This window comes from Euleptes europaea, chromosome 3 (assembly GCF_029931775.1).
Source record: "Euleptes europaea isolate rEulEur1 chromosome 3, rEulEur1.hap1, whole genome shotgun sequence".
NCBI lineage: Eukaryota > Metazoa > Chordata > Lepidosauria > Squamata > Sphaerodactylidae > Euleptes > Euleptes europaea.
In genome coordinates, this window is record NC_079314.1 from 66,524,246 (window position 1) to 66,539,682 (window position 15,437).

Consider the following 15,437-nt stretch of genomic DNA (forward strand, 5'->3'; position numbering starts at 1 on the left):
AGAGGAGAGGCTCTTTTCTATTTAATTTAATTTATTTATTTTAGAATATTTCTGTGCTGCTTCCTGCTCAAGGTATCTAACAATTAAAAACCACAGTATAATACAAACCAAGACATTAAAAAAGATGTTTAAAAATCAAGATATTAGACATAAACAGCATAAAAACTATCCACAAAACAGAAGCCTGGTGTTTAAAATAGGCAAAGTAGGCACCAAGCGAGCCTCAAGGGGGAGGGCTTTCCATAGGTGAGGTGCTACCACAGAAAATGCCCTGTTACAACAGTGGGGGCACTGAGAGCAGAGATTGAGAAGCATCTCTTAAATGGCAGGCTGGATAATATGAGAGGAATTAGGTTAGAAGCACTCTAACTCTCTCAAAAATATTCTGAACCTACCCCCAGAGATCAGTTGCTTCACACAGCCTTGTATATACGTGTGATCAATTCATGCCCTGTCTGATACAATATAAGAAATGGTTCCCAAGGCTTCTTATTTTCAGTTTTGCAACTGCTGTTTGCCATTCAAAGAGTTTCTCCCGAGAACCTAGAATGTTAGCCAAAAGATATCACAGTTTATCACAGACAACCTATCTGGGTCAAGCGATCAACTGTACCAGCCTCTCTATGGCTGTTTCCACATGGCTGTTTTGCTCTGACATGGTTCCCAAACATGAATATTTCCCCCCAGTGTCCACATAGCATCATCATGCATTTATGCACCTTCTGGCTTCTCTTCCACTTTGCTACAGTTTTCAGGTCCTGGCACTATTTTCTGTGCCCAGCCCCCCACAGGTGTCATTCTCCTCCTACCTTGTACCACCAGAGGGCTCTCTTGGGCTTTAAAAAAAACAGTAATTGACTTATTACTACAGTGCTATAATGCTGTAGCGATATGCCCACTTCAGATTTTTTTTAAAAAGCCTTCCAGTAGCAGCGCCACTGAGAATGCCTTTGCATACACAACAGCAATGGAAGACATGCAGAGAATCATCGCGATGTGGAAGCACTCCATGTATACCTAATAAAATAACGATGGGAAATGTGTGTAGCGGTATTCTTTTGAATCTAAAGAGAAAAAGTGGAAGTAGGGTCATGTGGACACCCAGTTTGATTTTAAACAAATAAAGAAGGCCACTGTATGGAAGTCAAAAGTTGTGGATTGGATCTGGCCAACTTCTTCACTTGACCAAGTTCCCCTCTTCACTATAGTCCCTGTGCCACATTCCATTCCCGTGATCCCCAACATAGGCTTTTTTGATCAAAAGAGACACCTCCCTCCTTTTCACCATAAAAAGAAATGGGTGGATCCAACTCCATTTAAAAGAAAGGTCAGCTCCATTGGATTTGACTCCATTAACTGATGCTCAACAAAATTAATAGGGCATAGCACTTCTTCTATTGTACTGCATGCCAAGCAGATCCTGTCTTCTGCTATCCCCTTCCACGGGATGGGTGAAAGAGACTCCTGCACTTCTTTAAGGCAATGTCCACCCCTTCCTAGGGTGATCTGTTTCATCTTGGCTATTACATTAAAATCTGAATATTTTCATTTCTTTCTGTGTCAGTCATTTTTCAAGTTTGTTTCCTGCTGGAGTTTGGTAATTAAGTTATTTTTTTCACCTTAGCAGCTGAGTGGGGGAGAGATTTCTAAAATGGCCATTACTCATGTGAAGCGCCTGCTATCATACAGCTCATGATAGGTAATGATTGAAAATGTTTTTCACAAGCAAGACCATGGACTTTTGTAGGTTGTTTTTCTGTGTCACAGATAGGGAATTGCAGTATTTACAATTTAAAGCTTAAGGCTGATGGGTTTAATTTAAATGGGGTGGTGTTTGAAACAGATAACACTTTCATTTTGGTAAATTAATGGTGTGGCAAAAGGAAATTCAAGGATGTCCATACCTTTAGAAAACACAGTTCTCGAATCTAATATTTCATTGCATAATCTTTTTTTAACCTAATCTGATTTATTTTTTCTGCTAAACCTATGTTTTATATGCAGTCAAAGTGTTTCCCCATTGAATTAACATAAATATAATTTTAGTTTTATATGAATATTAATGAAAATAAAACCAAGTCACATTTGGCATCTTGAGTAATGACCAGCAACACCAAAAAACTCTGTTCAATTTGACTGTTTATAATTTTAATCTTAAATGACATGGAACTCAAAATTTAATAACACCTGATGATGGAAATTTTGTTGTTTTATGCCTCCACACTGTGGAGTGCATAAACTAATTGTCCTCATCTTTTAAGCCCAGGGCCCCTGTGGACATTTGTGGAATTTTGAGAGCAGGTGGTGGGCACTACAATAAAATGACTACCAGGGTGGTTGGGTTCATTCGCAAAATATTGGGACGTTCCACAGATTGTTAGAAGGTTCCGAGCCAAGCATTCTCCTATGATGAATATTTCCAGATGGATGCACATTCAAAATGATGACATCATACCCCACTGAGGCCCCTCCCCAGGATCCACCTCCAAAATCTCTAGGAATTTCTCAACTCTAAGCTGGCAAGTCTATGCATGAAGTACATAATTAAGCAGACACCTTCATAAGCAAAGTAACTGACACAGTGGGAGGGAAGAGGGGGTATTGGAAACACAGAGTCCTGTTGTAAATCATTCAAGGGGATTAGAATAGATGTATTTGTTAACTATATCGGATTAGGGGTCAGAGCTCCCAGTTTAATTGATCTGATGTTTTGTGGGGACTCTCTCCCCCCCTAGTCAAGAGCAAATTGGAATAAAGTAATGGTGGAAGCCTCTAAAACCAGGAGAATTGAGGATACTGGTCAGCTGCCAACAAACCCAGAAAACCAAAGGAATGGATGCTGAGTTTCATGTAGGCCTCAGGCTGGACTGTGCTTGCAATATGCCTTGGTTAGCAATAGGGGAAACTATGGGCAATGATTAACCCTTGCTTTGCCTGGAGGTTAGCTTTGCTAAACAGTTTTAAAAGGCTTGGATCCAACAAATTTCCCAGGGCAGAATGGGGTTGTAATTTTTGCCAATTTCCCCTCCAGCTGCAGACTTTCAACACTTCTCTCATGCTGTTCCAGGGAGTGGGGTTACCTGCCCTCCAGGAGTAGGGTTGCCAGGTCCCTCTTCACCACTGGCAGGAGTTTTTTGGGGTGGAGCCTGAGGAGGGTGGGGTTTGGGGAGGGGAGGGACTTCAATACCATAGAGTCCAATTGCCAAAGCAGGCATTTTCTCCTGGTGAACTGATCTCTATCGGCTGGAGATCAGTTGTAACAGCAGGAGATCTCCAGCTAGTACCTGGAGGTTGGCAATCCTATCCAGGAGCATCTTTTGAATGGTTCACTTTGAGTCGCAATAGAAGGGAGGGAGGGGAAAAATCATGCTCTGTGGTGGTGGATCCAGTTCTGAGTGCATGCAGTGTTCAGAAAATGAAAACAGTAGCCAGATTATTGTCGAAGGCTTTCACGGTCAGAGTTCATTGGTTCTTGTAGGTTATCCGGACTGTGTGACCGTAGTCTTGGTATTTTCTTTCCTGATGTTTGGCCGCAGCTGTGGCAGGCATCTTCAGAAGAGTAACACCGAAGGACAGTATCTCTCCAGATTTTTCAGCTTAAAAGGAATTAAGTTTATTCAGAACAAAGAAAAGATAAGACAAGAATGAGTAAGGTGCTGAGAGGCTTGTGGCTTTTGTTAAGATGTCTCTGTGTGCTCTTTAAAACTGGGAAACCTGTTAACTTGCACCTCATGCCAAACGTGTTTTAAAACACTTATTTGGTAATAAGCCTAATTGCTGTCAGTGGAACTACATTTAACTTCTGTACTAAATACTCCTATGTGGCATAGTAGTTAGTTAGAATGCCTGGCTAGGATCTGGGAGACCAAGATTCTAATCCCACTCTGCCACAAAAGTTTGCTGTGGCAGACCTTGGGCAAATTACTCTCTCTCAACCTAAGGTGATTGTTGTGAAAATAAAATGGAAGAGGTGATAGGGTTGCCAAGACTCTGCTATAGCAAGAGACTTTCTGCTGACCCACACCACTACTTGGTAGGCCTGCAGGGGAAGAAATGAAGGGGGATGCAGTGTCACATCAATGGTGTAATGTCATTTCTGGGCCTAATGTGGAAGTGATGTCACACTGCTCTGGGGTTCAGTGGAACTCTATGATAAAACTATAGAGTTTCCGCTGAATCCTGGAGCAGCATGATATTACTTCCCCGTTTGGCCCAGAAATGGTATCGTGCCATGGACACAACCATGTCCCCCATGTCCCCTCTCCCCTAATCTTTTCCTGGCAACCATAGATGAGAATGATGTAACCCACTTTTGGTCCTCATTGGGAAGAGGAATATAAATATATAAATAAATGAAATTATGTGAAAATTATTTTAATTCAAAAGAGTGTGTACTGCTATCAAACAGTGTAATCCAGAGATCAATGTGTGCTCAGGGTGGCTGAGGAACCTCTCTGGTTTCACTGGAAGGACCCAACCCATGCATGACAGTGAGTATGGGCACATTGGCTGCTGAAATAGGAAAACAATTGTCGTCTGTAGTTGGTATTCTTCATGCATAAAAGAGTTCACCAGAAGAGGGTGAAAAGCCTGAGGAATAGAACTGGCAAAATAAAATACGTTGCCATTTGTACATGAATAATAGCAGCCCCTGGCAACTCCATGGAATGAAAACAAGTGGAAGGTCTTTAACGTGAAGGATGGCATCTCTTTTTCAGCATTTGCAAAGCATTTTCTAAATATAAAGAATAGTAACTTGATCTTACTTGTCTTGATTTTCACAGGCCTTTTGGAGGCGCTTGCCTTGCTTCCCAAAATAGTATTATACATCATAGCTATATACTATACAGCTATTGGGATGGATCCAACCACTCCCTTCCATCAAGTGACAATCCATCAAGGGGAGAAAAGCTTTTACTTAGCAAAAGCAAACCTTTGGGTCCAATCCAGAGTGGTCAGTGTTGGCATGAGGAATTCTAGCCAAAGAACTATGAATGGAACACAGCATATAACGCTAATGTTTTGCCCATTCCTTTTACTGCTGTAATCCCTGCATGCCCCAGCCACTCCGGTTTATTGGGGGTCCCTTGGGAATAGCACGGCATTCAATGGGAAGCCAGAACAGAAGGAAACCTTTTCCATTCCTTGCATGAGATTTGCTTGGTTTTTCAGGGGACTTAGAGACTGCAGCAGGAAGGAGAATTGGAAGGGGCTCAAGGCTCCCAACCCCACTCAGAGGAGGCAGCAAGGGCAGAGATGGCTGAAGGGGGTGTGAGGCTGGGGAAACAAAACAAGGAAACAAAAACATATGATCTATTACTTTTTTAATTTTAAAAGGTTGTGAACTTTAATCACTTTAATTGGTTGGTTGAGCAACTTTGATTAGTGGGGATGAGCTTGTAGGGAACATGTGTTTATTTTTAAAGCCTTGTGCTTCGGTATATTTCCTATTTGTGAGAATATGTGGTATGTTTTTCTTATTAAATGAAATTAAAACATCTTTCATGTTTTCCAATATGTAATTTTACTAACATGCAAATTTATTTAATCTAACTAGGGTAATTATTTGATTTTAAAAAGCCAGGGGCCTAAGGTTTCTATGGCAGTTAACCACAGGCAGCTGCGTGTGCTTATGGCCCTCAACCAGTTTTTTGCAGGAGTAGACAGACCTTTTTGTTTTGTTTAGCACACCCCCAGTAATAGTTATTGGCATTCCTCCCTGGTTCTGATGTGGTGTGGTTATGTGTTTCTATTAGGGTTGCCAACCTCCAGGTACTAGCTGGAGATCTCCTGCTATTACAACTGATCTTCAGCTGATAGAGATCAGTTCCCCTGGAGAAAATGACTGCTTTGGCCATTGGACTCTATGGCATTGAAGTCCCTCCCCAAATCCCGCCCTCCTCCGACTCTGCCCCCAAAATTTCCCGCTGGTGGCAAAGAGGAACCTGACAACCCTAGTTTCTGAGGAATTATTTTGTAATTTTAAAGGTTGTTTTAATGTTTTTTGTGTTTGCTGCCTTGGGGACCCTGATCAGGTGGAAAGGTGGCATAAAATATTTTAAATAAATAAAACAAATAAGATGTTGGCGTGCAGGTGAGGGGGGCAGACAAGTTGGTGTGCAGACAAGGGGGGCAGACAATGGTTGTACTTGGCCAACAGACAAGGAGCAAGCCAAGCCCCAGTAGCTTTGTTGGCATCTCAGGAGTCAGCTGGCGACTGTGCAAGTCTGGACGGTAATTACAGGCTTATGCCATACCAGTTGCCTTCTCCTACATTGCTGGCCCCCACAGTATTGCGTCAGTTGCTTGGGCAGAAATCTGACCCTGAGTGCCTAGTGACATAGTCTGGTGTGCTTCCGGGGACTGCCTACCCCTGGTAGCTCTTCATCCCCCTTCCTGTCCCCACAGGGAAGGAAAGTGGCTGGATGTCAGCTTCAACCAAGTAACTGATGTCACCAAAGTTAACAGATCCTGTATTTTTCTGTGCACTAGATGGGCTGTTCTAAGTGCTGTAAGAAGAAATCCCATGCCTGGAACAACATATGTAAAGTTCTAATTCAACATGAAGATGTGTGTGTGGGGAAAAAACATGTTGGATGAGGAGCCAGAAAATCAGCTGAAACGAAATTGTTGTTGAGTCTTAATTAATTCACAATTCCCCCCCAATTGTATTGCAAACTATTAGCATTTGTTTTATTACTAATGTTTTTACTTTAAAATCATTGGAGTACATACAGAACTACACCTTCCAACAGACTAGAAATATGTTTCTCTATTAAAGAATGTAATAAACGTGTGAATTACCATGCAGTTACCCTAATTCTCCATACAAATACAGATAAACACAATCAAAAAACACAAATGTACATAAGCAGTCTTTAATCAACTGTAATGCAAAAAATCCTGATTCTCTCAACAGATCTCTTATTGGTTTAATGGCAATTCTGTTTCCTTGATTTCCAAAGATAAAATTCACCCATCATACTAACAAGGGAAATTTTCATTTTCAATCTCTCCCCCCCCCCTTTAGAGTATGAAAAAGAGAGTACAGTATACATTTGATTCCTATTGCTAAAAACAAAATTAAGGCGTCATACTAGGAGGAGAACTTCATCAAACTGTAGATTTCATCTTGTCACTTGATTTGAATGGATCATCAAAGCTACAGCACTGAGATTTGGCAGACAATGGAGAGTTGTCTAAATTCCATGACTAATGCTGGCTAAAAAAAATGCTGTTCGCTGGAGATACTGATATTTGCCTCCTACAAAAGCCTGGGTGCATCTTCCATAATGTCTGTGCTGTTTTCTAGTTCCTATATTTTTGTCTAGTTTCAGGGAGTTCTGCCATTTTGTTTTGCCCCTTCTCAACAAGATGAATTTAAGCCCATATAGTCTGCAAGTGGTTTATGGCTTCATAGTTCAAAAAGCTGGAAGCTGTTCTTAGTTTTGGAAGCGATTCTGAAACACTTAACAGTGCCAGATTTGCTTGGCTTCCTTTCAAAGGTTGGAAGAGAATAAATCCTTATTAGGTACTATTTGACTTAGTAATTTTTGTGTGATTTATTTGCTTTTCTAATGTTATTTTACTCTTGATACACCACATGGAACAACCATTTGTTTAACAATAACGTTTAGAAAGCTGATTTTCAAAGACGTTTGAATATAGTATGTAAGCTGGAGTGTGCATTTTCATCTCTGCTATTTGTATTTCATTTCTGCTATTTGACCATTTACATGTCAGGGGATGTAGACAAACTTGAGAACTTTCCAAACGTTTAAGTAAGCTGCACAGAAATGAGTAAAGGGTTTGCACAGATGGTTTCCCTTCACCTTATGCCAAATATGCCATAATCCACTCAGCTGTCCCTATATTAGCTCCATGTTACTGACATAAAATGGTAGTCATAAAAAAAATTCCCTTGTGTTCCTGCTTCATATTGCCTTAGTAACATATTTCATAGGTTAGCGTGAGTGCATCACTTATCACTGTGATATTCTTGCCCCTGATGGCAATGTTGTCTTGAGAAGTTGTGATCCGAGGTGACTAGACCATCCATATGTGACCAGAAAATATGCATACCAAGTAGGTGTCTGATGAATAAGATGGCAACAAGTCATGGCTTATCTTCTATCTGATTCTTAAGTACTGTAAAAAGTATTCTTTAGATGTGTGTAAGTCTAATTCTGTTTACTTTAATTAGACTTTGCAATATCTGCAGTTGTCTGTAGCTTTTGGGGGACATTAACTTTTAGTCATACTATGAACTGGTCATCATTTTGAATGCCAAATAAAGCATTCTGGAGATCTTCTCCCTTTCCCCTTCATTGGAAGTATTAAATGAAGGGAGGGGTGCCTTCAGAGAAATGTGAGAATGGCAATTGGCAACCAAAGCAAATATTGACTTGCTTACTTGCTGTTTGTGCATACACCCACTCTTTTAATAATAACACATGTGCACTGACATCCAAAATGATTGTTTTCTCTTCCACTGTCTGAACATTTTCAAAGAACACTTGGAAGAGAGATTTCCAGCTAATAAGGAGAGACAGCCCAGAGCAAGCAATTTAATAGTTGTGTGACAAAATGTTATGAATCGGCTAAATTATGTTTCTCAAAAAATCATGGGTTTCATTTGTTAAAATGTGGTTTACTCAAGTAGACGCTTTTTAAATTAATATGCTTAGTTCATTAGCACTTGAGAGAAAAGTCTTATTAGAACGACTCTAGCCATTATAGCAGGGGAGGGGAACCTTTTTTCTGCCAAGGGCCATTTGGATATTTATAACAGCATTCATGGGCCATACAAAATTATCAACTTAAAAATTAGCCTGCTATATTTGGTCAAACATTTAGCCAAGAGGCATGACCGGAGATGGCTCTGAGTATCTGCCACATAGAGCGACTTGCTTTTGAGCTCTGCCGTCCCCAGCTAGGCCCGAGAAATTCAGGCAGGGCAGCAAACACAAGACAGAGTGAGTGACAAGCCGCTCAGGGCTTGTAGGCGAAGGAGCCCGGTCCAGTAATGCCCCGCCCCGCCCCCAGCCCTCTTGTAGTACAGAGGGAATACGTTTCTCCATGGCCCGGGTGGGAAAGGGTTAACACAGTTTCTTGGGCAGTCCTAGCAGTTCCATAGCTAACAAGTCTTCTGCAAGGGGGGGGGGGAAGGTTTCTTTTCTCGGCAAAACATCCACCTTGAATAGAGGCTATTCCTGTCTGCGGGAGGGGGCGGATCACCAGTCTTAGATCCTTCTGAGGTAGAGATCTGCCAGGACCTACGAAGGGCCAGACCAAATGATTTTGCGGGCCTTGTACGGCCCACGGGCCGGACAGTCCCCACCCCTGCATTATAGTCATATTTGTTTAGGCTTCCTAAGTACATTGCTCTTGAGACAAGGATCAAGAAGGTCATAAAATATCCTCAAGGATTTCAGAAGGGAAAGTTGGAGCAAGCTCCTTCCACAAGGCTCAGTTTTATGCAGTGACAATCATTTTAATGGTATTTCCGCACAGCCCAGAAATCAGAAAAGAAGACATCATTCTTCCCTACCCCTAGCAATTAGAATGTTCCAAAATACATTTTACCTAATAAGAGTGATTTTTAAGTAAAAACTAAGGAGGCTGCTTGTCAGTTGGTATCATTTGAAGATATCTCATCATTTGAGACAGTTTTTTCTTGTTGCCAGTTGCAGCCCTCTCATAACATGAGAACTCAACGGTACCCAGTGATGTTTATAGACAATAGATTTAGGACAGATCAGAGGAAATAGTTCTTCACTCAACAAGTATTTGATTTGTGGAATTAACTGCCATCCATCAATGGTTATTAGACACGGGGACTAAAGGGAACCCCCATATTTAGAGGTAGGTAACATATGAATGCCCTGCCCTGGATGGCCCAGGCTAGCCCGATCTTGTCAGATCTCAGAAGCCAAGCAGGGTCAGCCCTGGTTAGCATTTGGATGGGAGACCCCCAGGGAATACCAGGGTTGCTGTGCAGAGGAAGGCACTGGCAAACCACCCCTGTTAGTCTCTTGCCATGAAAACCCCAAAAAGGGGTCACCATAAGTCGGCTGCGACTTGACGGCACTTTACACACACACACACACACACACACACACACACACACACACACACACACACAACATATGAATACCAAGGCAGCATTAAGTGAAGACTTTGGTCTGTGTGCCCTTTTTGTTTTCAATCCGTTTGACACACTTTTATCCATTTCGATTGAATGAGAATATATTTTGGAAATTAACCCTTTTTGCACCATTCATATGATGCATCAGGATCTGTTAAAATTTCATAATCTTTCTGGTCATACTTTGCCTTACTGTAGGAGTCATGATTAGGTAGTATAATTGATGAAAAAGAATCTTAATTCATTGACACTTTTTGCAGCTTTTCTTTTAATTATATTACAGTAAGGGGAGTTCCATTTTTATAAAAGCCTCTCATTCTATAAATCCCCTTTTCTTTCCATTTAACATATTTCTCTGGCTTGTCTACATAAGAAAAATTGGGATGTAGCATATATGGAAGCAGCAGGGATATTTCAGGAATTAATTTATTTTTCCATTTATTCCAAATTTTAATGTAGTAAGAAAAGGATTCTCAGCCCATTTTATATCTCTTACTTTTCCCCCTCCAAAGTCATTTTTTTCAATTAATTCTAGATGTTTCCCAGTTGCTTCCATACCTACCCCTGGCTTATCAGAGGTTTCCTCCAGACATGATACCAAAGTTCTCAACTGGTTTGCCTCATAATATTTACTTATGCTAGGTTCTCCCCATTTCTCTTGATCCAATCTCTTTGGTCTCAAAGTGTTTATAAGTTGTAGTATTTTACCTTGATAAATAAAACTAGTGATATTTTTTGCCTCTTTGCCAAGTATTTTGTTTCAATTGCTATGGGGAGGTTTGAAAGAAATAGTTTTATTTTGGGAATGCTACCATTTTTATAGCTCTAGCTCTGCCCATAATTGTCAAATATATCTGGGACCATCTTTTAACATATTTTCTTACTTGTTGAATTACTGGGTAAAATTTAACTGCTAAAGTTTATTTAAATTCTTTGGAATAGTTACTCTCAGGTATTTAAATGATTTATGAAATATTGGGATATCTATGCCATTTTGGATTTCATGTTGTATTTTGGGTTTAATGTTTATATATAGCAATCCATATTGTTAACCGTTAATACTTAACCCTGCTACTGTTCCATATTCATGGATCGCTCTCATTAGTTCTGATAAAGCTTCTTTAGGGTTTACAGTTAATATTGCTACGTCATCAGCAAACATTTTGATCTTGTGTACTTGACTGTTTATTTATAGACCTCTAATATAGTTGTTAGTCTTTATGGCAATTGCCAAATGTTCTAATGAGTGGACAAAGAGCAGGAGTGATAAAGGACATCCCTGCTTAGTTCCTCTAGCCAGGGGAAACTTCCAGAATCAAATCCATTTACTTGCACTCTAACTTTTGATTTTTGATTGATTGACTGTATTGCATTCATGAAATCTTGCCCAATATTTAATTTCCTACAAAAGAAAACCCTATTCCAAATGCGAAATATTTTAAAGGACTATAAGGTTGGATACAACCAACTGTTCCTCTTTTGAAAAAGGGAGGAGGGGTCTCTTTTGCCCACCACAAAAGCAACACTGAGAATTTTGGGACCTGCATGAACAAAAACCATGTGGAATGGGGGCTGAAGTAGGGAAGAGAATTAACTGAATAAAAAAATGACTGGATCCAACCCATTGTTTAGAAGCACCTCAAAATTTGCCATTTTAAAACTATTTACAAGATAAACCACAATGACCTTGTAATTTATTTATCCTCTCCTCTTACTACATATTTTGGTGAACTCTTCTTGCTTTCTGTTACTTTCAGGACTGTTCTGTTTACTTTGACCTCGGTGGTTGTGCTTATCATCACAACTGACTGGATCAGCTGGGACAAGCTCAATCGTGGATTCCTGCCAAGCGATGAAGTTTCCAGGGCCTTTTTGGCTTCCTTCATCTTAGTCTTTGACCTTCTTATTATCATGCAGGTACCCTTTTCCTGATATTTCATTCCAAGTGCTGAAGCTGCCTTCTCCGTAGATCACCCTTTTGCATGTGCTGTTCAGCCAAGACATCCTAAAATCAAATAAATGTTTGCCATTGCTATTATTAGGCTTAGATGACATCAGTGTTCTGAGAAAACTGTTTAAAACAGCCAAATGGCTTTTAAGAGGAAGATAACAATGGCAAAAGCACTGCTGACTTCCTCAGTTTTATTTTGCAAGGTAAGAGTTTGGTGACTTTCCAAATAGGATATTGTCTGCCAAAATGACACACAAGAAAGAAAGAAAAGTGAAGGTAGTCATTTTGAAATGAAAAGCCTCCATTATGAGGATGAAATAACATAATGGGACATGAGTTACAGGCCTTTAAAATGTATAATATATGGTTACATCATACAATGAAAGCTATTAATAATAATTCTCATGAGTCAATCTCATTCCTTTATGCACATACCTTCTCACCAGGTCTACTAGCAGCTTGTGGTGGGTTTCTTTCCACTAGCCAAAGTTTCTAAGGAAATGGTGTCTTGTTGCCCATGCAATCTGTGCTCTTTTAAATTGTGCTGCTAAAATGGGACTCCAGTCTACGATCAAGACAAGGCCACGTGACACTGCATTTGTCTGCAATATGAATATCTCCCCCCTTAATTAATTATTAACAAGCAAAACCTCTTAATAAGAAGGGCAAGATCTGCTGGGCAAAACCCAACATGGCTTCTGTAAGGGTAGGTCCTGTCTCACTAACCTATTAGAGTTTTTTGAAAGCGTCAATAAGCATGTGGACAGGAATGAGCCTGTGGATATTGTGTATTTGGATTCCAAAAAGCTTTTGACAAAGTCCCCCACCAAAGACTGCTAAGCAAACTTCATAGTCATGGGACAGAGGGCAAGTCCTCTTATGGATTGAGAGCTGGCTGAAAAATAGGAAGCAGAGAGTAGGAATCAATGGTCAGTTCTCACAATGGCGAGATGTGAGCAGTGGGGTGCCTCAGGGATCTGTGTTGGAACCAGTGCTTTTCAGCCTGTTCATCGATGACCTGGAGTTGGGGTTAAACAGTGAAATAGCCAAGTTTGCAGATGACACCAAATTATTTAGGGTGGTTAAAACAAAATCGGACTGTGAAAAGCTCCAGAAGGATCTCTGCATACTGGAAGAATGGGCATTAAAATGGCAAATGAGATTCAATGTGAGTAAGTGTAAAGTGATGAATATTGGGGCAAAAAATCCCGACTTCACATATACACTGATGGGATCTGTGCTGGCAGTGACAGACCAAGAAAGGGATCTTGGGGTGGTAGTGGATAGCTCAATGAAGATGTCAACCCAGTGTGCGGCTGCTGTAAAAAAGGCAAATTCTATGCTGGCCATAATTAGATGAGGAATAGAAAATAAAACTGCTGATATCATACTGCCCTTGTAAAAATCTGTGGTGAGACCACACTTGGAATACTGTGTACAGTTCTGGTCACCACACCTAAAAAAGGATATTATAGAGCTTGAGAAGGTGCAGAAAAGAGCAACCAAAATGATTAGGGGACTAGCGCAACTGTCCTATGGGGAGCGGTTAGGACACTTAGGGCCGTTTAGCTAGGAAAGAAGGTGGCTAAGGGGAGACATGATAGAGGTCTATAAAATTATGCATGGTTTGGAGAGAGTGGACAGGGAGAGGTTTTTCTCCCTCTCCCATAATACTAGAACACGGGGTCATCTGCTAAAGCTGGAGGGCGAGAGATTCAAAACAGATAAAAGGAAATATTTTTCCACACAACGCATAATTAAATTGTGGAACTCCCTGCCCCAGGATGTGGTGATAGCTGCCAGCTTGGAGGGCTTTAAGAGGGGAGTGGACATATTCATGGAGGAGAGGGGTATTCATGGCTATTAGTTAGAATGGATACTAGTCATGCTGCATACCTATTCTCTCTAGTATCAGAGGAGCATGCCTATTATTTTGGGTGCGGTGGAACACAGGCAGGATGGTGCTGCTGCACTCGTCTTGTTTGTGGTTTCCTAGAGGCACCTGGTTGGCCACTGTGTGAACAGACTCCTGGACTTGATGGGCCTTGGTCTGATCCAGCAGGGCCTTTCTTATGTTTCTTATGTTCTTATGTAAAACAATTTTTTAGTTCAGGATTATACTAACAAGAGCCAGTGCCATGTAGAGCTTAAAGTGTTGGGCAAGGTCTGGGAGACAGAGAGCGAAAACGCACGGTCGCTTTATCCTCCTTTAATCCCTGTTTTAGCCAGGATCGAATGCACATTAGGTGAAACGCATGTGTTCGATCCTGGCTGAATCCTGGCTGAAACAGGGATTAAAGGAGGATAAAACGACCATGCGTTTTCGCCCAATGATTCAGACATAAAACCCCATGGGTTGCTTTAAGTATGCTGCAAAGAAAAAAATAAATTACAGTACATTCAACAGTATAGGATTAAAGCACAGCAAAAGAGGGGGGAAAAACAAAGAAATCATAGTTTTGTTATTTTCACCCTGTATGATCATTTCAGTTTCTCATTTAATATTCTGGAATTTCCCAAACTTACAGATGGGAAGATATGAATAGGGTTGCCAGGTCCCTCTTCGCCACCGGCGGGAGATTTTTGGGGCAGAGCCTGAGGAGGGCAGGATATGGGGAGGGACTTCAATGTCATAGAGTCCAGTTGCCAAAGCGGCCATTTTCTCCAGGTGAACGGATCTCTATTGGCTGGAGATCAGTTGTAATAGCAGGAGATCTCCAGCTACTACCTGGAGGTTGGCAAACCTAGATATGAAACAAAAATAGTAAGGAAAATTGAGGGGAATTCATGAGGTCTTGCAGCACCTTGGTGGCCCTGATGAGGGCAGAAAGGTGAGGTAAACATTTTGGAAAGAAAGACCTCATTTTTCTCCCTTTCCCATTCACCTTCAGATCTCTCTGGCTCACTGGTGGTTACCATTCCCCATTGACCCCCCCCCCACTGGCCACTGTTGCCTACTATTCTTTCTCTCTTGGCTACCACCACCAATTTTCATGCACTATTTTGCTACAACAAATTTTAGTTTTTGCAATATCTGTGCATGTGCTGATGGTAAACTGAAGTGGGGTTATCCGCAATTGCTTTAACTACTTTTTTTTGTTGCAAACATGGGTGTTACTCTGTGCTTGCAGAACCATAAATGGTCACTGTGCCTACACCTGTTGCACAGACATAGCTAACTTCATAGAGTCCAGCCTAAGATTGCCAGCTCAGGGTTTGGGAAATGCCTGGAGATTTTGGGGGTGGAGCTTGAGGAGGATGGGTTTTGGGGAGGGGAGGGACTTCAATGGGGTATAATGCCGTAGAGTCCAGCTTCCAAAGAGGCCATTTTCTCCAGGT

At 41.1% G+C, this 15,437-nt stretch overlaps 1 protein-coding gene across 2 annotated transcripts in view; it reads left to right on the forward strand.

Moving 5' to 3' along the window:
* The window catches only part of TMEM117 (transmembrane protein 117), a 238,634-nt gene that overhangs the window by 170,560 nt on the left and 52,637 nt on the right, over window positions 1-15,437 (forward strand). For both annotated transcript variants that reach the window (XM_056846852.1, XM_056846853.1), the window contains one exon: window positions 11,905-12,064. In XM_056846852.1, coding sequence (XP_056702830.1) covers window positions 11,905-12,064 — 160 coding nt within the window. The remainder of the gene's footprint in view (window positions 1-11,904; window positions 12,065-15,437) is intronic.